Source organism: Podarcis melisellensis (genome assembly GCF_964234715.1).
Source record: "Podarcis melisellensis genome assembly, chromosome: 1".
Lineage (NCBI taxonomy): Eukaryota > Metazoa > Chordata > Lepidosauria > Squamata > Lacertidae > Podarcis > Podarcis melisellensis.
The window spans coordinates 79295592-79319203 of record NC_138528.1 but is presented as its reverse complement, the minus strand read 5'-3'; the positions used below and the strand labels follow the sequence as shown (position 1 = coordinate 79319203).

The window sequence follows — 23612 nt, the reverse complement described above, 5'->3', positions numbered from 1 at the left end:
TTCATCACACTCTGGGACCAACCAGGAAAACCTAGATTTACTAAGCCAAGAGGGTCAGGGGTACAGAGGGCTTGTGGTTAAGCATTTAGCTGCAAGCACTGTGTCCACATCATCAGGCTGCGTAAACGGAAAATGAAAATAAAAATCCCATAACACATCACAGACCACCACTGGATATTTTGGCTGGAACTGCAATGCTAGCACGTTGATGTTGAGAGACTTTTATCTTCAAAATGTGCAGCCAGTTGATCACTGTGGGTCCTCAAACGCTCCAGAAGTCCCTCTCCCACAATGGACTTCAGCAGCCTCTGGACCTTAATAAATAGCTTTGCCTGCTGGTTGCTAGAGAATGCAATGCAAGCTATTAAATGTGCCCCTTTTGCAACCCACACTGCTACATGGTAGGTTATGGTATGGCTATGTGCACTAGCCAGAATAAGACTTGCACCAATTGGGCTTTAGCCTTCATCCTTCATTCATACTGCTAACAATAGAAAAGCAAAAATAAAGCCAATTATAAAACAAGTGTTTGAGACAATGAGTTTTAAAAAGTATGTAACTAGGCAACCATGCAGCTTCAAAAGGGGGAATTTTCACAGACCTTGTCTGGCAGCCCTCTAAATAATAAATAATCATATTAACATCTGGAAGATTGTGTCAAGTTCCATATGGCTAGCAGTTCCTCTTCTGGACTTCCTGAAAAATACTTGTGATGTACCGAGCAGATGTATGAATCTTCCTCAATATTTAAATCATGCATTCCAGCTGTAGTTCCTCATGGAAGCTGGAGACTCATCTTGCACAAACAGCCCAGAAAAAGGACCCCTTAGTGGAAGCAGGACTTATAGTGACCAGGAAAACAATAAAAAATTATCTGCAACACAGAGGAAAGAGGACCTTTGCGCTCCATTCCCAAGTAAGTACTTAAAGGTAAGCCCAAGGGATGCTGAGAAGAAGTATGCTTATTGTAACTTTTGCCTAAATCTTACTTATGGGCATTTCGTAGGCAAGCGGGGAGGGGAGACACTTAGCTTTGCTCATGTTTTGTTCTGTGTCTGTGTGTGCCCTGTCAAATAGTTTCTCTGCCTTGAAAGTTAATACCTTATCCAAAAACATCCATATGCATACCTAACATCAGAGTCATAGAGAACCTGTGGCCGTTCATGACCATTGATCATGATAGCTAGGGCTGATGGAGACTGCCTCCAGTGTAAAATAATTGGAGAAGAAGCTGCAGTATCATGTTAAAACTGCCTTGGACACCTAAGTTTTGGGTGAAAGGACATCAGTGGGCTAGTTATATTATTGTTGTTGCATTTTTGCTGCCAAGGAGAAGTGCTTTGGGGGATGCTTGTTTACAGGTGCCGGAATAACGTAGCTGGCTTTGGGTGCTATGCACCTTGACTTGGGGTGGAGTGTGGGTGGAGTGGGTGCCATTTGCTTCTCTGCCTCAGGCAGTAAAATGTCCTGAGCCTGGATGTGTCATCCAATTGCTGCCTAGTCTTAAATAACCTATAAGGGTGAACCCAAAGCAACTTTTAAGGCTGGTCAAATACATTGTGAAAGCCTAATCCCAGTCAGCAACCCTGATACCACTCCTTTGCATTAACTTAAATTTCTGAGCAGTTTTATTCATTAGGCAGCCCCTTTTCTATGTGAACAAGCCTGAGTGGATAAAAATCAGCACACAAAAATGGGAGATTTGGCTCTCCCAGTTGCCTTTTTCTAAAAAGGTGAAAACCTTCCTGTTAAGGTTTATTTCCTGCGCTCAAGTGAGAAACGGCTAAAGCCTTTGTATAACTGATCTGTTATGCAGAGATTGCTCTGCAAGCCTTTAAAATATTTATTTACTTCTTTTGAAAGTCAATTTACTGCTGGCGGAAGGTGCTGGCTTCACTTCCCCAGAGACTGGAGCCTGCTCTTGATCAGTATTCACAGAACTGAGGTGAGCACCAGCAGTGCTTCTTCCTCCATCACTTCCAAACAATGCGCCTCCCCTGAAAGGAGTGCCTCTTGTTTATTTGTATTGGCTTATCTAAGACCATTTCTTATACCGCTCAATATATAAAATATGTTTAAGCAGTGTAGGCAAATATTACATAACTATAACATAAACCCATCCATGCAAACTACTGAGAACATCAATAAAAATACTAGAAATACAATAAAGCATTAGAACATATGGAAGACAGGATTCAGGGAAAGCCTGGGGGCAGGGAGGGAAGCTGTCTTTTCAGAAGATGCAGGTAATCAGTGGTAATGATGACAGAGGCAGCATCATAGAAGCAGCATAATGCTATGCAGCAGGGGTTCCCAATTAGCTAATTACTGAGGACCCCCTATTTTTCAAAAGCCAAGACACAAAATGTGGGGTAGCCCCTAATAAGCAAAATATTTTAGGTATACAGTGGTACCTCGGGTTACATACGCTTCAGGTTACATACACTTCAGGTTACAGACTCCGCTAACGTAAAAATAGTGCTTCAGGTTAAGAACTTTGCTTCAGGATGAGAACAGAAATCGTGCTCCGGTGGCGCAGCAGCAGCAGGAGGCCCCATTAGCTAAATTGGTGCTTCAGGTTAAGAACAGTTTCAGGTTAAGAACGGATCTCCGGAACGAATTAAGTACTTAACCTGAGGTACCACTGTACTAAAAAACAACAGACCATAAAATCTGTGATATTACCATGAAAAAATGACAAAAAAATTAGTTGATGGAGGCATGTGTAGGGGTCATGCACCCCCTGGGTGTGTTTATTGCAGACCGCAGTAAGAATACATGATCCAGAGGCGTTCTCCAAATTCTGGACCCCGAATACAAAATTCAAGACACTTTAATAACATTCTCTTTACATGGTTAGCTCGTGAACGATCCCTTTCAGAAACATGACTGGATAACAGAACACGGGGACAGCTTGTGGACTCCTTACTGGTATACCAAAAAGCACGCTCCTGTCTACTAGCTGTACCATGGCAACAGATAGTTCTGAACAAAGTTTATAAATTCACTATTCTTCTGTCTCGTGCAAAACGTTGCATTTTTGGTAGTCTGTTACATGAAGCGGTCAGTTTGGAGCTTCTGGTCTCTTCAAGGCCACTTCACCTTTCTGGTATGTGAAGCTGATAAGCGATGCCCTGCTGGTTAGCAAAAAGATAGGTTGAGGTGCATGAAAAATCTCTGCTTAGCTAGGTATATACTTTTATGCAGGACAATGGCACAGATACATTGTGGTTGTGATTGGGAACATGTTTGTGCAGGCTCAGCACTTAGCAGGCTGAGGTCAGTTGTGTATCAGAAACATGTTCTGTGACAAGGTGAGAGCATGCCAGTATAGGGGTACTCTGTACTTCACCTTTCAGCTAGCCTGAAGGAACTTGGCAGATCTCCTGCGTTCCTAATTGGCACACCCTCTCCTTGTTGTTGTTGTTTAGTCGTTTAGTCGTGTCCGACTCTTCGTGACCCCATGGACCAGAGAACGCCAGGCACCTCTGTCCTCCACTGCCTCCCGCAGTTTGGTCAAATTCATGCTGGTAACCTTGAAAACACTATCCAACCATATCGTCCTCTGTCGCCCCCCTTCTCCTTGTGCCCTCCATCTTTCCCAACATCAGGGTCTTCTCCAGGGAGTCTTCTCTTCTCATGAGGTGGCCAAAGTACTGGAGCCTCAGCTTCACAATTTGTCCTTCCAGTGAGCACTCAGGGTTGATTTCCTTCAGTATGGAGAGGTTTGATCTTCTTGCAGTCCATGGGACTCTCAAGAGTCTCCTCCAGCACCATAATTCAAAAGCATCAATTCTTCGGCGATCAGCCTTCTTTATGGTCCAGCTCTCACTTCCATACATCACTACTGGGAAAACGATAGCTTTAACTATACGAACCTTTGTTGGCAAGGTGATGTCTCTACTTCTCAAGATGCTGTCTAGGCCTATCATTGCCCTTCTCCCAAGAAGCAGGCGTCTTTTAATTTCGTGGCTGCTGTCACCATCTGCAGTGATCATTGAGCCCAAGAAAGTAAAATCTCTCACTACCTCCATTTCTTCCCCTTCTATTTGCCAGGAGGTGATGGGACCAGTGGCCATGATCTTCGTTTTTTTGATGTTGAGCTTCAGACCATATTTTGCGCTCTCCTCTTTCACCCTCATTAAAAGGTTATTTAATTCCTCCTCACTTTCTGCCATCAAGGTTGTGTCATCTGCATATCTGAGGTTGTTGATATTTCTTCCGGCAATCTTAATTCCGGCTAGGGATTCATCCAGCCCAGCCTTTCGCATGATGAATTCTGCATATAAGTTAAATAAGCAGGGAGACAAAATACAGCCTTGTCGTACTCCTTTCCCAATTTTGAACCAATCAGTTGTTCTATATCCAGTTCTAACTGTAGCTTCTTGTCCCACATAGAGATTTCTCAGGAGACAGATGAGGTGATCTGGCACTCCCATTTCTTTAAGAACTTGCCATAGTTTGCCGTGGTCGACACAGTCAAAGGCTTTTGCATAGTCAATGAAGCAGAAGTAGATGTCTTTCTGGAACTCTCTAGCTTTCTCCATAATCCAGCGCATGTTTGCAATTTGGTCTCTGGTTCCTCTGCCTCTTCTAAATCCAGCTTGCACTTCTGGGAGTTCTCGGTCCACATACTGCTTGAGCCTTCCTTGTAGAATTTTAAGCATAACCTTGCTAGCACCCTCTCCTTGGTGTCCTGCTAGCTGCTGACAGCAGGCTGTAAGCTATTGTTCAGTAGAAACTGTTTCAAAGCAAAAATATTGGAGCTGTGAAAGCAACGTATGAGAGCAATGTATGCTCAGAAATGCCTGCCTGCCATATTGACCCCAGTGGGTCTCAGGTCATGACATTCACCTGGGTCCCAGGTAATCACACTCAGGTATCACTTCTACTTATTTCCGAGATAAGCTATGGCTGCTATCAGCCTTTGCCAGCTCTGAAGAGACCATCCACTGGGCACTCTGTCAACTGTTTCTCCCATACAAATGAGCTGCTGTTAAAGGATGAAGCCAACATTGCTCTAGTTTTTACATCATACACCTGATCTTTGAAGGCTTGTTTACAGAAATGCCTAGTTAAGGCTCCTCCAACAAAGACCCGTGAAAGAGACCCACAAGAATGAGACATTTGGTATTTGGTAAACAAGAATGACCTTTCTGATTCATTTAGAGCCAGCACAGGGCTTCCGTAAAGCCCAACAGGGGAAGCAGAGCTCAGTTTCTAGTGTTGTGGCTTCAGAGGAAGAGAATGGCCACAGTAGCCTGCCTGGCAAACTGCCACAGTCTTTGGAAAAGCATGTTCCTCTGTGCCTCTTTCTGTGTATGTCTCTGGAAATAGTTTCAAATAAGAGGCCTTGTTCTGTAGCTGAACTGCACAGCTCCTTGTAACAGCCTCTTGTGTTCCAAAGGCATCCGGGATTCCTTGGCAACCGAGTGGCCCCTTGCCAGGCACCCATTGTTAGTCACTCGGTGGGTTTGAATGAGCTGCATTGTGGGGGGAAATTCACATTCATTATGTTGAATGTGGATCTGTGCTTCCATTACTGCTGCAGGGAAGAACCAAACGCTGGCTGAATATAGTCAACAACAACAAAATAAATGTAGGCCTCTGTCAGATGTTATGCATAAAATGTATTTAAACAGCCTAAGTGCCAGACTTTGGCTGTTAATAGTAGCCAAGCAAGCAAGAACGTGAAGGTGTTGCAGCGATTTCTAGGGATGTAAGGAGCTGGTGACTTCTGTCCCATTCTGTGTTTGTCATAATCAGTGCTATTCTACTGACATTCAGCTTCCACTGAAACGTACATTATTCATTTCACTATCCACTATGCCTGAATCTAACATAATTAATTGTGTGATTAATTTTGATGGAAGAGAAATGTCCAAAACAATGCAGAAAATAACATATCTATGTGTGTAACGTTTGCAGTGTAACACCCCCCCCCCCATATTTCACTTCTGTGATTTCCATTCCTGACCTCAAACATGCATATTATGACAATTTCCACTCCCAATTCCAATGAAGTTTCTGACATTCCCAGCTTTTTCCTGGGTCTTATTCTCTATGGATATTTTCTTTTGCAAACTGGTATTACATTGGCTATTACCTTCCAATCCTTTGGCAGGGAGGCTGATTATATACACCCTGGCCTTTGGCACCTGATGTGATTTCATTTTTTGTAATTCTAAGTTTTTAAACTATTTTTAGTATTGTATTTTAAGTTGTTGTAACTCTCCCAGGATCCTTAGGTTGAATGGGGATTTTATTATTATTATTATTATTAACCTTACAGAGGCCAACAACTGAAGGAACCTGGAATAAGTTAACAGAGGCTAGTATAATAATTAATCCTCCACTGAGTATATCAGTCCAGTTTCAGGTTCAAACGTACCCCAAGAAAACCATACAAATAAAACACCTGTGAGAAAATATTAAGCATGACATCATTTGCATGTAACTAAAAAAAAACCTTAACATATCTGCAAAGTAGGGTCAATAATACCCACAATGTAAAATACATGAGGCTACTATAAGGATGATGTGTGGGGTCTAGTAGACCCCACTGTTTTTAAAACATACAGCAACATACTGTGCCATTAACATACGTATAATTATTACAGTTGAATAACAGTAATCATGAGTTGTGAATTACCCATAACAGTAGCAACAAATTTCACAGAACCACAGAATATTGTACTCCAGCAGCTTGGGCACAATTCACCACATTTCACAGCTGCATGAGTTGGACAGGCAAAACATGAGGCCCATTGTTGATGCAATTTTCTTTCACTGTGTCACCCACAGAGATGGCACTTGCCCCTTTTTTTGGTGCCAGCAGCGGCAGACCCTACCATTTCCAAGGCTGCCTTTCTCGGCACCCCAGGAAAGCTGGCTATGTCCCTAAACTCAAGCCAGGTTTGGTCAGCTCTAGAAACAAATCATCTAGGAAGTTATATTGGGCTGTTTACAACACTGTGGGCTGTTCAGTTTTGAAATAACATGGGCATTTATATAGGCAATCCCTACTATATTTGTAAAAGCCAGAATTTCCTTTTAATATATTGTTATGAATGTGGGGGTGGGGGTGGGTGGGGAACCGGCAAGTGTTAGAAACTAATCCAGCCTTTTAATTCCAAGAAATAGCCAACATAGCTTCCTGGAATGGTGATGGGAGATCAAGGTGTTTGGTGCAAGATGGCAAATCGGTGCGGCCCCCTCCCTCTACAGAATAAGCCAGTTGGGAGCAGAATTTGGGCAGGAATGTGACCTAGAAGTAAGGCAACAAGCTGGAGAGAGTCAGAGCAATGTTTGATTTCTGTTTGAATCCAAGTCTGCAGCTATGGGAGAAGCAAGATTCCTTTGGGGTGTTAATGTTGTGAACCCCTCCATTGTAGGATCAGGTTGTATACATGTGTAAATAATCCATATATCACAATGGCGCCACAGTCTCCGCTGTGCCTCATTTCCAAAAGGAAACACAAACCCTGAGTAAGCGCCTGGAACCCCTGGAATCTCGCACCGCTCGGAGATTGGGGTGGCATGCAACAATATTTTTCCTGAAATACCAGCTGGAAAGTCACACACCAACAAGACTGAAGAATACTCAGAGCATGGAGTTGTAGAAGGCTAACACAGAAGTTTTACCATTTTGTTCCTTGCTGTTTGTCCCCGCCTGGTGATTGGGTCTCTAAACTGGGAACCTGTTACTAAATTTGGAATCTGTCCCTAAATGGCTATTGGAAGGATCCTTCTTGTCATAATACCAAGTGGAGGGTTAATTCTTGAGCACCTTTCACAACTTCTGGAAAACAGGCCAGAAGCTCATTGGTGGTAAACAAACAAAAGAAAAGTGCTGCTGGATCAGATGAAAAGTCCTCCAAGTTTAGCGTTCTGTTCCCACAATGACCAGCCAGATGCGTGTGGGAAGCCTGCAAGCAGGATACATGTGCACCTAGCAATCTCCCACTCGTGTTCCCCAACAACTGATATTCAGAGGCATAACTTTGATATTGGAGGTAATATATTGCCACCCTGACTAGTAGCCAGGGATATCCTTACATTCCACGAACTGGTCTAATCCCCTGTTAAAGCTATCTAGATCACATCCTGTGATTGGCAAATTCCATAGGTCATCTGTGCACCGTGTGCACTTCAACTGTCTGCTCTGAATCTCCCAACATTCAGCTTAATTGGAAAACTCTGGGTTTGAGTACCATGAGAGCAGCGTGGAGATTCTTTCTGTCCACTTGGCTCCACACCATGCATGTTCCATAGTTGGCGAGAATTTCCACAACACAGAGGAGGCCATATTTAACCCTGCTGGTAAACCAAGAGTATGAACTGCACAGCTACTTCAACCGGTGGAAACAAGAACTGCATACACAGCCAATAGAGAAATACCTTGCTGTGATTATTCCCTTATCATTGAAATTATGGACCCTTCGATAGAATAACTGAACACAATCCCTTTGATTCTATCCTTCTTGCATGGCTGGGTGCTTCCATTCAGGCCCAGATTCAGAAGCGAGGTACGCCACGGAGAGGAGAACATCCCAAATGGGAATACACGGTTGCTGTCTTCTCCCAGCTGTTGGTGTCCTTCACACAGGCATGCCAGTGACACAGAGCTCTTGTCATTTGCCTCAGCTTCAGAAGCTAGCTGCTGACTCAGTGCTCCTTATGGGCATCTCTCCTTAACAAGTTCTTGACCTGTGCTTCAGAGGAATTGGAGAACGTACGGTAATTCAAAGGGTAGCACACCAAGTCTCCTTTCTAAGGAGACACACAAAAACCACTTCGGAGCCTGCTTCACCACCTCCCGGGTCCATCTACCATCAAACCTCCTGGGAGAAGGATTGTGATGACCTTTTTTATAGTTTGGTATTGTTTATTATATTTAGGGGGTGTTTTTTAAATGTAGTTCCATTGGCTTGGAAGAATCTGTATCCTGAAAGGCAGGGTACCTTATAAAGAATTGAAATAAATAAACAAGAAATGAACGCATCCTTGATCAAAGCAAGCATGCCTACCGGTAGTGCTTTTTCTTTATGGTGGGGGACAGGGGGATATTTCTGTAAAGATGCCTTAACTAGTGATAACTCTTGGAAAAAAGCTGGTTCTGTGAACATCCTTTTATTTTTCTGGATATTTTGTGGTTTTCTGTGACTCTAGATATTGTCAGGATCTAGGCAAGGGCTCTGGGTGGCCATATTCATTTCCAGACCTGAAGGGTGAAAGCTCTGCCCCGGGATCTCTGAGCTCAAGAAGCAAGGTGGCTGGAGCCTGAGAAACAGCAGACAGAAGGTCTTATGTTTTTCTTATGATTACACTGGAGGCAGGCTTCACCATATACTGGTTTTATTGAAAGTAAAATGTATCAACCTTTATGAACATATTGCTGAACCTCTTATATAATGTTCCTGGTGAACATTTTCACACGACCACGGAAACACATTGTGGCCTTTTGCTGAGTTTTTCAGTGGTTGCTGTGAAATTGTTCACCTACTCAGGAAGCATTGTTCTCACCATGTTTTGATTTCATGTGGCATCTGCAGGGAGTCAAATTTGGTTACATAGTGTTGTGACATTATCCTATTTACTCTTAGATTCAGGGGCATTGTGTGGGCGTTGCCAGGGAGCTGTAGCTCCAGGCGCATAATTTTTTTAGTGGGTGTGAACCAGGAGCCCCCCCACTACAGGTGCCCCCAGCAAGGCCCAACCCAGTGCTCCTCTCCACCCACCAAGGACCCCATCAGTTGGGCGGCCTTCCCCCTGTGTGGATGGGCAGGTGGCTCAGTGTGGCCCTGCTTTGATCCAGTGGCAGTGGGGTTGATCCTGTGGCACCGGTGGCAACAGCTGGGCTACCCCGGACACCAACAACTCATTTGTATATACCCCCCTCTCACAAAATATCAGGGTGGTGCAAAGTAATATAAAAGCATTTTGAAAATAAATTTCAAGCAGGACAGAATACCATTCCATAGCATGGGTCCAGCGACACTAAATGGCTGACTTCTGGTGAAGGCCAGTCCAGGCTCTGTGACATGAGGGAGAGCTAACAGCATTCCTCCAGATCTCAGCAATCTGGCTGGGATATGAGGGCTCAGGGAGTACGTTTTGTGGAAATAAGTTATGTGAACATGTTTTAAATGAGCAATTACAGTCAAATTGTGAGAGCAAAAAAGGTGCAAAGACCGTAAGTGATGGGGGAAGGGCGTAAGACCTGCTATTAACCAGTACTGGTCATTGCTGAATTATTCAAAGTGTAATGAAAGGAAGAGTGGTGGTTTTTTAAAAAAAGTAATTTATAAACATACAAAACTAGAAAATTACATGACAATTTAAAAACAGCATACAAAATTACAGAAAATGTGAAAAGCTTGTGGCAATTACAGCAATTATATACAGAGGAAAAAGAACTGCACTTAAAACAGGATTAAGCCAGGGAAAATGATGTAGAGTTATTGATACCCAAGTCTTTCTTATGTGCAGAACCACTAGAGCCCTACACTTCACTTACAGGGAAGCTGTTAATTGAGCCTAACAGTAACAGTTTCAAGGCAAAGTCTCCACAGGAAAAGAGCCTTTTCAGTGGTGGCATCATGGCAATGGAATGTTGTCCCCAGAGAGGCTTACCTGGTGCCTAAGTCGATGCTATTTTGGTGACAGGAAGAAGACTTTTTTATTATCACGAGACTTTTCTTCTGATTCAGCTTTCGTTTTATTTCTCCCCTTTGCCACATGCTTTTATGCTGCTACATTTTCTTGCTGTCGTATAGTGTTGTATGTATTTTTAAATTTGCTTTAAAAACTACATTGTTGTAAGCTGTCCTGAGAATCTGGTCAGCCTATAAACATTTAGACTAAAATAATTAAAAGAAAGAAAAGAAAAGAAAAGAAAAGGTGTATATATTATATAGCAATTGCATAGAACCTTTGACCCTCCACATATTGTTGAACTGCAACTTTCTATTACCCTGACCAAGCTTGCCAGGGCTGATGGGAGTTGTAGTTCAGCAATATCTTGAGGGTCAGAGGCAAGCTTCCCCATACCTATAATACAGAATTGTGGCTAGATTTCTAGTTCACTGTAGTTTAACAGTACCACAACCACAGTAGGCTTACGACATATATTTTGGGAAGTGTATTTTCTTTTCCAGCTTTGCATACCAGTACCAGGTTTTTGTTTTCTTGCTTTCAACAAAGCTGACAAATTATTGGCTCCGTTCTCACCTCAACCCGCCTCCCAGCTCCCCCCCTCCCCCAATGGCTGCCTGTCTTTATTATGATTTGGATTGTGGCGACGGCTACATGGACATGTTGACTGGATTCTTAATCACAGGCGCTTCATCCAAGTCAGAGAGGCTCATGAGCCAGGCAGGCCTTGGCACAGTCGTGAGAAAGGCAGAAACCCAAAGGATCAGATGGCATTAAATGTCGTGGTGCTGTGCTCTCTAGGAGACAATATGTCCTAGAGCCCAATCACACACAGAGAGGCACTCCATTCCAGAACCGTCATTTAATGCAGCTACTCCGCAGGAGTACCCCAGAGACGTGACATTAACTCGGTCGCTCTCGATTCCAGAGGCACAGCATTAGCTAGGCTCCCTCCATTCAGCGCTCCAAGCAAATTGCTAAGAGGAACAAACTGGCCGAGGTGGTTAATAAAGCAGAAGAGATGGAGGTAGAGGCAATCGTGGGGAAAACAGGGACAGCGAGAGATGGGGGTGGGGTGGCATAGGAGAGATGTTGTGAGGTGATGGACAGAGCAGAGGCAGTGTGCTGGTGACACCTGTGCATTTGTTGGAAGCACATGCCTAAGGCTGTGTGTGTGTGTGTGTGTGTGTTTGCACAGGCAGCTTAATTTCCCCCTCTTCCTTCACAACAGGATCTGGAGAGTTTTAAGGCCTGAAAGAGTCAGCAAGTTGTTTGTTCCAACCATCTGTCTCATTTCCCTTAGCAACAATTTGTCCTTCTCTTCTCCTTGGTGAAGTATCTGAAGCAAAGTCTGGCTGTTAACCCCCTCCCCCTCCCAGTCATTTTTGTGTCTTTCTCACCTCTGTTGGCTCTCTTGTAGGTCATTCCCTATATATCCCATACATAGATCTGTGACGTCTCCTCTCCATCTGTCCTTTGGGTATGATGTACATGCTAACATTCTGGGGGCGTGATGCTGAGAGAGGAAGCAAGTACATTAACATTCTGGGGGAGGGAGCTTTGAGATGTGCATGAGATGTACTTGGAGGTATACAAACTTGGTATAATCTTGCTGTGTATTGGCCTCGTTCACCCATCAGATTCAGCCGCTCTTTAAAATGAACTATGGTTTAATTCACACAAGCAGCGTGATGGTCTACTCTACACTACTCAAAAGGTCTCACAATGCACCTCCCCTGTTTCTGGTGCGCTGTGGATGAAACGAGCCAGAGTGTGGTTTCTTGTGTCAGCTGAATTAGGGTTCGTGGTTTGTTTCCCTCCCAACAAACCACAAGTGGTAACCAAAGTTTGTTCTTGTTTTGCTGCTCATGGCTAGTTTGAGGAAAATAAAACCACGCGTTCAGGATGGGATGACTGAACAAACCACAACAAGACGCTGGCTTGTTTAGTTCATATTTATTTATTTATTTATTTATTTATTTATTATTTAGGAGTATTTATATCCTGCCTACTAACTGACGTTTACAGGGTGGCTTACAATATATTTTAAACACAATAAAATAGACAACGATGCAGTAGTCACTACAGAAGGACAAGGGGGTGCATAAAAGCATCCCCCTCCCATTCTTTGATGGTCCAACCATGATGACCATTCTGCAGCCGCCTCTCATGGCCTAGAATGGATTGTTGAAGCAGCTAGATATTAGTCTCACACAGGCCAAAACTTCCTCATTGCGTGGCTGCTACTGTTGTCTCTCCCAGCCTCAGGCGGCAGATGCAGGAGGTCCTGGGAGAGCAAAGATGTCCCAAGCCTCCGTCTCGTTACTCAGATGTTCCAACTGCCCATTGACTCCACCACCCTGCCAACAACCATGAAACACAACCTAGGTCATTCATTCTGCTCCCCGTATGCTAATACTATTGAGCTCGACTCATTCTACAGCCTCAGTTAAAAATAACATTTTAATGAAGGGCTTGTCTACACTCCAGCCTTTTTTATCCAGGATTTTTCTCAAGGCACAACTATGCACAGCTCCTCATGTTTGTTGAAGAAGGCTCCAGCTTATATCCACAGAGCAAGAAAAGATGTTCAGACATTACATCACATAAATACCTTGGGGGTCATTGCTGATGTCACATTTGTTTGTTTGTTTGTTTAATTTGTATACTGCCCTTCATCTTTAGATCTCGGGGTGGTTCACAACATAAAAATACAATATAAAAGCACAAAATGACATTATAATAATAACAAGAACAAAACCCCCCATAAACCAATAACCCCCTGTTCAGCTGTAGCCAACTGCTGCAGCCTGCTTCTGCAGCAGCCATTCTGCCATTTCAGTGTCAAACCATGCATTTATGGCACAGTGCAATTCTTGCAAGTGATTTTTCTTCTTTTTTAATAGTTCAATTTCGGAAGGTGAAAGACATCGAAGCCCTGCCCTGTGCATCCCGAGTGACGTCCCAGTAAGGTCTCCCACAAGATATGCATGTGTTAGGTACAAGACCACAGGGGATATGGCAGACAAATATTATGTAAGTCAGGCTTCCTCAAACTCTGCCCTCCAGATGTTTTGAGGCTACAGTTCCCATCATCCCTGACCACTGGTCCTGCTAGCTAGGGATCATGGGAGTTGTATGCCAAAAACATCTGGAGGGCTGAGTTTGAGGAAGCCTGAATTGTAAGTAGTGCAATGTAGAACCAAGAATAATTAGGATGACCTTGAAACACCCAAGAGTTCACTTCTAACAATAGTGTGTATGCAATTTGGAGCAATAAGAGAAGCCAGTGTCTAGCATCCTCATTAAACTATGTTAATTATCTGAGGGAAATGTCTTAGCAGAAAAATTACAGATTTTTGTGATATTGGACAATACCAAAGGGAGAATGTTTTTTTTAAAAAAATATACTTAAGCCTCTGTGGCTAGCACTCTATGTTTAGCATGACTCAGAGTTTGAAGAATAGCTAAAGGATCAATTTGTCTATAGAGTTATTAGCAACTGGTGTGCTCTGAATTACCAAGTGCGGCCAGTAGAGAAAACTGGTTAGAAGCAAAAGACCAGGGAACTGTGCATTATGTAGGTAGCATTGCAACTGGACTTGCAAAGATTTTACTGCCCTGCTCCACTCCAGGCATCCAACAGGGGAAATCTAAAAATGCTGTCTGAATGATTAATACCTTCTTACTACGTACCTTCAGCATCATAGAATCAGCCAGTAGTTCAAGAGCATGAATTTATGTCTGCAGTGCAATAAGACATTTTCCTCTTGAGAGTAACACAATTTAAGAATTGCAACAGACCATTCTCAAAATAAGTATGTTAAGTAGGAGAATAGGAATGTTAAGACCAATGCTCTGGAAATATTATCAACACCACATATTTCATGTATTAGTTCAGTAGCAGAAGATGACATCTAAATCTATATAGAAAAATAAAAAAGTCTCATACAGATGGTAAAATATTATTTGATTGCAGGGAACAAAGCTGAGTTGAATCCCAAATCTGTTGCATTTTAACCACACAAGCAGATTACTGGACTGTATAAAATAAAATTGTGACAGTTACTCATTTTCCTGTAAACAAAACAGAAGTAAACTATCATTATGAGATTAATATGGATGTTTAAAATCAGGTATTGTGAGAAACATGCCATTATAATTCATGTGCCTATGGAAGGAAACATAGAATTAATGTACCAAAACAGAGAGTGTTGCACATTCACACTGATCAGCTTTAGCATCAGGACAAGCTTTTTAATTCAGACCAACGTCTTGAGAATTTTGAAATACAGAAAATACTACCTTTGGCCATTTTTGTCTCACTGTATTTCAATTTGAATTTGCATGCCTTTATACACATCGGAAAGGGATGCAGGTGGTGCCAACCTAGCAGTTCGAAAGGACTTCAAAGTGCAAGTAGATAAATAGGTACCACTATGGTGGGAAGGTAAATGGCATTTCCATGCGCTGCTCTGGTTCGCCAGAAGCGGCTTAGTCATGCTGGCCACAATGACCTGAAAGTTGTACGCCGGCTCTCTCAGCTAATAAAGCGAAATGAGCGCCGCAACCCCAGAGTCGGTCACGACTGGACCTAATGGTCAGGGGTCCCTTTACTTTTATACACATCGAAATGGCTTGGTGTGTTTTGAAATCTCCTATTTTGTGTACACACCATTGGGCGGAGACAGGGTTAGTTTCATCAGGTGCTTTAAACATTTCCACCTTCTCCCATGCAGGATCAGTAGCCTGAAGTCCCAGGAAAGATGTTCTCTGGCTGAAGCAAGGCTGAAAAAGAGGGAGAGCTTCCATCATGGCACTTGCCTTGTCTGCTCATGATGCTTATGAGAAATGAACTATATGACGTTTGATAGGCACAGGGAGGAGTACAGGTGAGTAGAGTGCCAGAAGTGAATGATTCCAAAGTGCAGGTAGGAAGTTGGAGTACACACACCCTGCTGATGTCATAGACTTAGGACCACCCAACACATGTATTCTTTGCGCACATCTGGGACATTCACCACACATTGAACAAGCAATGTTTCCAAGTTAGAAACTGAATCAAAATGCAAGGTTCTTTTTAGCAGAAACTCCAAGATGTCTGTAGATCCTGACTAGCATTGTGTGCACATGGGCTAAAACAAAAACAAAACCACGAATGTGCACATAGCACAACACAGTAAACTACTCCTCTGGAAATGGTTTCTGCTGCATACAAAATCGGTTGCAACAAGATTTAACGTCTGGCAAATGGCAGGAAGAACATCACGATTAACTTACCTTGGCTAAGGTCAAAAGTCACCACACTGCATCGATACCAAGCTGTAAAGTATGACTAGAGTTTTAAGTAAATGTTACATAGCAACAGAAGTACTCATTGGAGTAGGAGTACTTGCATATAGTTTTATAATAGGAGCGGTGTTTCCCACGGCTCACAAGCCTCCCAGCTGTCAGTCACATGACATCAGGTGATGAGTGCCAGGACTTCAAAGCAGCACACATGGCTTGCAAAGAGCCCTGCGTCGTGCTTTAAAGTGCTGCTGGACACCTAAAGTGGTGACTTCAAGTCTGTCTTCTGCAAGAATTGGCTACATGATCAAGTTGCCCATGGAGAACTTGGTTGCACAGCCTATCTTGTGGGCTTGGAGTCACCACCCATCGGCTGATGGGATGGGACTCCCTGCCTGCTTTTGACATCAGGTGCACTGCCAGTGGGCGTAGTTTGTGTAAAACAGTCTTGTGGGTCAAATGGAGTCCCTTGCTGGGCTGAATTTGGCCTGCAGGTCAGATTTCCGACCACCCTTTTATACTGATATATTTATACCTTACATATTTTCAAAAGCAGTTAGTTATAGAAACATATTTCACAGCTATAGAATTGCCAGGGAATAAAATATTTTATTTCCAGAAAACAGCTGTAAGGGCAGGAAATAAAAGATATAATCCTTGATGTAAAGTGATAAAAGCACAGTTCTATAGCATTTATTCAGGACACAAATTGTGGAACAGCATCAATATTTGATCCTGAAGATTTGTACAATATTAAAGTACAAAAAAAAATTAAATTGCAACTGGCAATATGACTTATTGAAGAAGAAGTAGAAGAAATGACAGTCCTATAGTAAGAAGCCACAGGGGGGTGGGAATAATTCAGAATTGCCAGCAACAAGTGGCAAATTATTTAATATTGCTTGAAGCAAGTGACACAAGTGTACAGTTTGATAGGACTGATAGGCAGTGACAGGTTTGGTCTCTGGCATATACAGGCTGGGATAGTGCTTTATTTCTATAGCTGCTGTGAATCCTGTTGCTGTTGGTGGGCTGAGTATTGGAAGAGGCACTTGCTTACAATGACCACTGCAGTGGAGCAAGTTCTACACCTGGGGGAGTTCTATAACCCAACACCTGGGGGAGAGCAGAGGTGGTTTTAGAGCAGTGTGACCAGTCCAATGCATGGTAAGCACTTGCCCAGCTACAGGAAGGAGGTGTGAGGGCTCTGTCGGGGGCCTAGAGCAGTGGCGAAGGAAGGCTTTCTAGCACCTGGTGCGGGCTGTCGAGGGGCGGGGCAAACCACCCACAGGGGTGGGACAAACGGCCTGGGGCACATGCGCAGCACTGATACAGACGGTGCATGTCCGGCGCCGATACAGACTGTGCTCGAGGTGCCCATAACGACAGCGCACCCTCAGCCGCCCTACAGTGAGTGTAGCCCTCGACCGACCGCCATTTTGTCACCCCCCCTCAGGATGACACCCGGGGCGGACCGCCCTGACCCCCTTCCTATGCCCCTGGCCTAGAGTCCTCCTGCCTCCTTCCCAAAATCTAGTTAGCACTTGCTCAGCTTTGGGAAGGAGACAGGAGGACTCTAGGACCCTGACAGAGCCCTAACGCTTCCTTCCCAAAGCCCAGCATGGTGGGAGGGCTGGGGGGAGGCTGCCAAAACTGGAGCATCACCCAAGACTGCAATTATAGGTAATTTTAGACTCGAGACTTAAGGGATGGTCCTCTTGACATTGTTATCGTTATGTTTATTACTTTACTCACTTCAAAATGTGGTAAGCCAGTCCTGCTGCATTTGGCAGTAATCTTCCTCCTTCTGCTAGTGAGGTTCTGGTCTTCTTCCCCCAGAGTTGAGCCCTGATGGTGCCACTGCCAAAACCTACTCCAGCAGTTTCCTAGAGTTGGTCTGAATGTTGCCCTGTTTAAAAGAGTTGCTTTATCTGCTCTGTATTTTAGATCAAGAAAATAGCAGTAAAAGCACCGGAGGGCGAGTATCAAATCCGCACGAATGCTTTATAATACCATCTCATGGGCAACTGCAGAATAGTCACCAAGTATGGGGTTGAAGGCTGGTGGACAGTAGACATCGTTTGCAACTTAATTTCTTTTAAATATCATTTTCGTATTTGCAGAAGCAAAAAATAGGCCAAATCTGATGTTTCCCTGGTTTACCAGAAGATGGCGCTGATGAATAAGTGTTCCTTGAAACCTTATTTGGTACCAGCGTGGGTGGTAGAACAAACAGGTAAAAAGCTGTCATTGGTTCAATTTCCACTAGTGAGAGAGGCGGCAAGCATTCAGCATTCGTTATGTTTTTTGCATGCAAGTCACAGGGCTGTGCAAGATTTTGTGCAAACCTAGTTGACAAACTAGTAGCATCATGCGACAAAACAAGACAGCAGCCTCTACGCTGCAAACCAGGCCCTTCGCCAATCTTGGCTGCTGCTTAACAGAAGCAGGCAGAAATATAATCTCTGGCTCCTACTGACTCAGGCAAGCAAAGTCCTCCAAGCAAGGCACATTTTGTAGTAGGGAACAGCAACAAGCTAATTTCTCTTGTTACTGAAGCCAGCAAGGAAATCTGCCCGGGCTGGTTTCATGGAGCAAGGAGGTTGAGCCTTACCAGAGGGCTTGTCTATTGCTGTCAAAAATGACGTTCACTGCGGGCCTTCAACAAGAAGCCAAGGAATGTGGAGGATTCCGCCTGTGAACCACTAGCAAGCTCTGGCAGTGGAGGATATATTGTGCCTGTGCTCAGCCCTTTCCGAGGGCCCTGTTCGTTCACCTCACTAAACTTGACTATGTCCAAAAATATTATGGTGCTAAATGCAGAAGAATGAGTTAGCTTATCACATGAGTTATCTTTTTTGTTTACTATTATATTGCTAAACAGTACTTTTTGTTTCTATATGTTGAAAAACAAACTTTATTTAAAGGAACCAAACGAACAAAAATTCAACAGTTTCTGTAAAATATTCATAGATATACATAAAATATATACCATTTCTTTTGTGCAAAACTGTCAATTAACTTGTTGTCATTGTGTTATTCATTCATTCATTCATTCCCTGCCCTTCATCCTAAGGTCCCGGAGTGGAGTTGCATCTTGCAAAATTCAATGCAGAACTTTTGATCGCTGAAATTGCTGAACAAATTAAACGTTCTTGAGATATAGTAGAATGTACGGTAAGTACTCTCTCTCTCCCCTCCCCCTTTAAAGTTATTGAATGACCTTTAACCGGTAGTATTCACATCTGATAAAAGAGAATTACGTCACAATGTGATATCACTGATGTAAGGAACTTCTCTAAAATGTATGCTGGTTTGGTTGGAGTCCATTAGGAGGCACTAATACTTCTGAATACCAGTTGCTGGAAACCACAGGAGGGGAGAGTTCCCTTGTGCTTAGATCCTGCTGGGAGGTTTCCCACAGGCATTTGGTTGGTCACTGTGAGAAGCGGATGCTGGACCAGGCGGGTTATTGGCCTGATCTGTCTCATGTAAATAGAATTTATTCCTCACGGGGGGTGGGGGAGAGTTCCAAAAACAGACAATGTGAACAGTCTTCTTTGAGCAGTCCTAGCAAGTTCAAGATGCAAAGGCTGATGTCCTCTGTACACTTATTCTAAATAAAATTTCATTTAAATCAATAGAACATTAAGTAAATGTGATTAGGGGTGGGCTGCAATGCTGCAAAGAGGCCTAACAGACACAAATAAGCCACCAACACGCCTGGAATCTCCTAAACAGAATTCCCTTTGGTGACTCAGTGCATGATTTTGTATTCTTTGCTGTGGTGCTTTTATTTAGCAAAACCTGCAGCAGAGGCATATGTAAGCAGTCAAATGCTGCTTAACAAATGGGCCCTTTCCTTAAGGAACCAGACAAGAAAAAGTCGTAAGTTGCACTGAACATAAAATGCCTGTGTAGTAAAACGTACTAGTCGCAATAGCATCCAGCAGTTACTGCTTTGTTTATTCCCCATTTCTTCTTTATGTACACTATAACGTAAGCAAAACAGTCTACCCCAAGGAACATGCCATCTAAATCTCAACAAAAGGGAGACAATGGAAGGACAAGAAGGGAGGGAAGATAGAATCATGGAAATTGTGAATGCAGTTAACTTAGTATTTCTAGGAAGTGAAGTTTAAGAGGTTGGGCTAAAGTCTTCCTGGAAAATGTATTTTTGAGAGAGATTTGACAGGAAAGAGGTGGCATAAGGAGCTGCCAATGGTGAATGGGTGGAGTTGTTTCAGACTGCAAACCTATGCACCTTTATCTAGACTTGATGGTACTTGCTTCTGAATAGGAGCTGAGATGCATCTGGTTCCAGGCAACTCATTCATCCCGGATCTTAATTAAAGTGGGCAATCCTATGATCACACATAAGTGGCCTGCCAAGGCGGTGGAACTGAGATATATACTTGGGAGAGGAAGGGGGGGCGGATAGGCCATGTCTCATTTCTTTCTCCAAATTCAAACTGGAAAGCCTCCTTTTAGCTTTTCCTTCCTCTCCCACTTCCAAACTCTGATGGACACTACAACAGGAAGACAGTGAAAAGGACTGCGTCAGAAGGTGGTAGACTTTCCTTCAGTGGAGGTTTTAAGACACAGGTTGGATGGCCACCCATTAGAGATTCTTTAGTGGTGCACGGGGAATTCTTACATTGCATGGGGTTGGACTAAATGACCCTTGGGACCCTTCCAATGCTACAATTCTATGATTCCGAAGAGTGGAGAAGTATTCTAGAGCAATAAGACCACTTAGCTTCTTCTGTTAAGTCTCTGGTTACAGACCAGGTTAGTCAGGCAAAACCACCATTCACATGAATCAAAGCAGCTAATGATCTGTTCTAGGAAAATGATCCCACTGTCTTATTTCTGTCTAAAAGATGTATATTGTTGCTGTTCAAATGCTTTCCCTTTTATTCAATTAAAGTTCTTGCTTTTTAGTCTGCTGCATCCAGATGGTAGTTTCTTCCAGAGTTAATTTAGCACTTAAACATTTATCTGGAAGTGGAGATAGCAAAGTATCACAAGAAAGAGGGAGGAGGGTTGCTAAGTGAACAACTTGTTTCCAGAGTGCTGCTGGTGTATTTTATTGTTTATTGTTCATTTTAGTTATTAAATTTGTATACTGCCAATTGGACTCCCTACTTGATTGAATAAACATTTATTGTATTGTGTCACACCTCTTGACTGTTAAAAGCAAACCATTAAATGAATATTTCTTGAAGCCCAAGCCTGTACTGTTAAGCTATTGTTCTGCATTTTCATCGCAAACTTCTTGTGGACAATTGCCTGGACGTCACTATTTTGTTGATGTGTAACTTATCCTTTTATTAAAGACTCCTGAAGAACTGTCGAAGGCCAGCCTTCCCAAATCTTTCGTTGCTGATTTCTGCAGCTCTGGGCCCTCCCTTCCTTGGCCTTGTCATCTGTCCAGCCCAAGGGACTCACATTTCCTACAGAAACTGACAGAGGACGAGCATGTAAAACTGTATTCTGGATTTCTGCCCCTGGTTACTGGCACAGAGCTGCAGGATGCCCTATAGCACTTACTTTGAAATTATGTTTTCCTGGTAGAGGATCATCTGTAACTTGTTGTCATAGATGGAGTGCAACCACAATCCTCCCTGCCTCCACAGCAAGAGAAAGAAAGAAAAGTAATAAGCAATTTCTTTCACAATTACAAAAACCAAAGGCAAGTAATTGTACTCAATAATTATAACTTGGAGTATTATTTGAGATGATTGGACGAGTGGGAGTGACTACCTGCCTGCCACCAGAGGGGATTGTGAAGTGCCTAAGGTGGGAGGTTGTACAGTTTTGTGGAACCCTGGGGCATGCTCACAGAAGCTGAGGGTTCCATGGAACTCTGGGTAAAAAACCCAACCCTGTGCTACAGAAATAAAGTAACTGTTTGTGAATCTTTCATGAGGCTGCCAAGTATTTGTAAATCTTTCAGGAGGCTAACTATATTGAGTCAGGAGCCAAAGAATCACGGAACATAGAGCACATTACAGCAATTCAGACTGGATTGTAACCAATGCATGTGCCACTGAGGGAAGACCTCCACTGGATGACTGCTGTTCTCAAAGGCCCACTGAATTTGGGCAATATTATATTATTATAAAGCTGTAATCAGAACTGCAGGGCCACTGAAGTGGAAGAAGCATATGGAAGCTCACTGGGAACTGTATTTTAGATCCTGGCCCCTGGGTGTGCTTCCTTGTTCTCAGTCAAGCCTGAAAATTCCTCAAGACACAAGGAACAATAAATGCACTGGATTATTTCACATTGTCAAATGACAAATGTCAGTGCATTCCTTATGCCCTTGCTGCTCCTTATGCAAACTGACTCCTCCAAGAAACAAAAAAATAATTGCACCAGTCTGCCACCACTCAACTCTCCCCCTCCCCCTTTCCTACTGTATTGTTTAATTTATGCCAGGGCTCTGGAGTGAAAACTGCTTTTCATATCAAAGCTAACCTCAGATTTAGGAGGATAAACAGGTTTCTAAGCATGTGCAGAGAGCTCTTCCTTCGACCCTGAGAAACCACTGCTCGTCTGCTCCCCCCCCCCCCAATTATTAAACAGCAAGGGTCCCTTTCAGGGGACATGGCAAGGATTCTAGACAGGCTCGAGCACAGCAAAGAAAAACCTCGCTTTAGGAATTTAGCAGAGAAGGAAGGCTTCTCTTTCCCCTCTCAGCACCCGCCTCTCTTTGCCCCGAGGTGCGTGCAATCGGCCGCCCCCTCCGCCCCCGCGAGGCCTCCTCTTCTCGCCAGCTCGCTTCGCCAGGCCCGCGCTTCCCGACAGCAGAGGGCGCAGGAAGGCCCCGCTGTCGCCATAGTTACCGCTGGGTGCGTAGCGGGACTTACGGAGCTGACGCAGTGGGCGGCCCGGCGGGCGGAGGCGGCCCTGGCACGAGCGGAGGCGGCATTAGAGAATTGGGGCGGCGGGGTGCGGGGTGGCTGCCGAGCCCCGGGATGGAGGCGGCTGCGGCTTCGGCCCGGTGGCGGCGGCGGCGGAGACGGCGGCAAAGGGGTGAGCGGCTGCGGGAGAGCGGGGTGGGGTGGGGTGAAGGGAGGGCGGATGCCCCCTCTGTCGCTGCGGGCGAGGAGTGCAGGCGCGCCCCTGGCATGAGCGGGGCGGGAGGCAGGCGGGGCGGGGGGCGGAGGAGGGAGGACACCTCCTCGCTCCTTGGCGGCGAAGGGAGGCCGTTGCGTCTCCCGCGCGGGAGCGAGCCGAGAGGCGCCCCTGCCCTGGCATATGGCAACGCGGCGGCAAGGCAGCGGGTCCCTTCTCCTGCCCACCCCCGCAGCGCCGCCGCTGCCAGAGGTGGAGGGCCCCGTTGCCATGGTGAACGGGGAAGCATCCCGAACCCCGGCACCGCCGCTCCGCCGGCATGGCAGCAGGACGGGTAAGGAAGCAGCGCGCCCTGGAGCTCTCCTGCTGCCCAAAAGGGTGCCCTCTCCGCCCGCTTCCCCTGATCGGGGAGGGGACCGTGCGGGGCACAGCCTGCGGCTCGGAGCGGAGGGAAAGGAGCAGGACGTGGGGGCGGAGGAGGAGGCGGAAGCGCATCCTCGGGTGGCTCTGGCAATGGCTTTTCATGTGGCCTTGGGCTGCGTCTCCCTTCCTCCCCCCGGGTCCGCCCAGCGCCCTCTGCCAGG

The 23612-nt window shown here is 44.6% G+C and overlaps 2 protein-coding genes and 2 long non-coding RNA genes across 20 annotated transcripts in view; 2 read left to right on the top strand and 2 right to left on the bottom strand.

Moving 5' to 3' along the window:
• The first annotated feature begins 525 nt into the window (after positions 1 to 525).
• On the top strand, positions 526 to 20871 carry LOC309381036. The gene is made up of 7 exons (XR_014173272.1): positions 526 to 930; positions 1864 to 1945; positions 13563 to 13623; positions 15396 to 15548; positions 18069 to 18680; positions 19022 to 19117; positions 20437 to 20871. It is a non-coding gene; the product is annotated as an uncharacterized lncRNA (long non-coding RNA).
• Positions 2239 to 5596, bottom strand: LOC309381045. Its single transcript, XR_014173275.1, has 3 exons — positions 5153 to 5596; positions 2659 to 3134; positions 2239 to 2414 (listed from the first exon to the last, which is right to left on the bottom strand). It is a non-coding gene; the product is annotated as an uncharacterized lncRNA (long non-coding RNA).
• On the bottom strand, positions 13624 to 23300 carry LOC309380956 (uncharacterized protein; the record flags this gene model as incomplete). Of its 8 annotated transcripts, none has more annotated exons than XM_081931206.1 (3): positions 13624 to 14733; positions 21499 to 21572; positions 22821 to 23300. In XM_081931206.1, 3 exons carry the CDS (start codon positions 23298 to 23300, stop codon positions 14673 to 14675), a joined length of 615 nt encoding a protein of 204 aa, XP_081787332.1. In that variant the 3' UTR covers positions 13624 to 14672. The 8 variants fall into 8 exon arrangements, 4 of the variants coding, with proteins under 4 accessions (XP_081787332.1, XP_081787334.1, XP_081787331.1 ...); XM_081931208.1 differs by having other exon boundaries at positions 13624 to 14697; XM_081931205.1 differs by lacking the exon at positions 13624 to 14733 and adding an exon at positions 18845 to 19081.
• The window catches only part of DAGLA (diacylglycerol lipase alpha), an 87544-nt gene continuing 86834 nt past the window's right edge, over positions 22903 to 23612 (top strand). For 6 of the 10 annotated variants that reach the window (XR_014172955.1, XM_081930478.1, XM_081930483.1 and 3 more), the window contains exon 1: positions 23281 to 23362. The gene's annotated coding sequence lies outside the window, so the exon portion shown is untranslated. Of the gene's footprint in view, positions 22987 to 23259; positions 23363 to 23612 lie in introns of those variants that run through there. The other 4 variants (XM_081930485.1, XM_081930481.1, XM_081930479.1 and 1 more) reach the window with 3 other exon arrangements.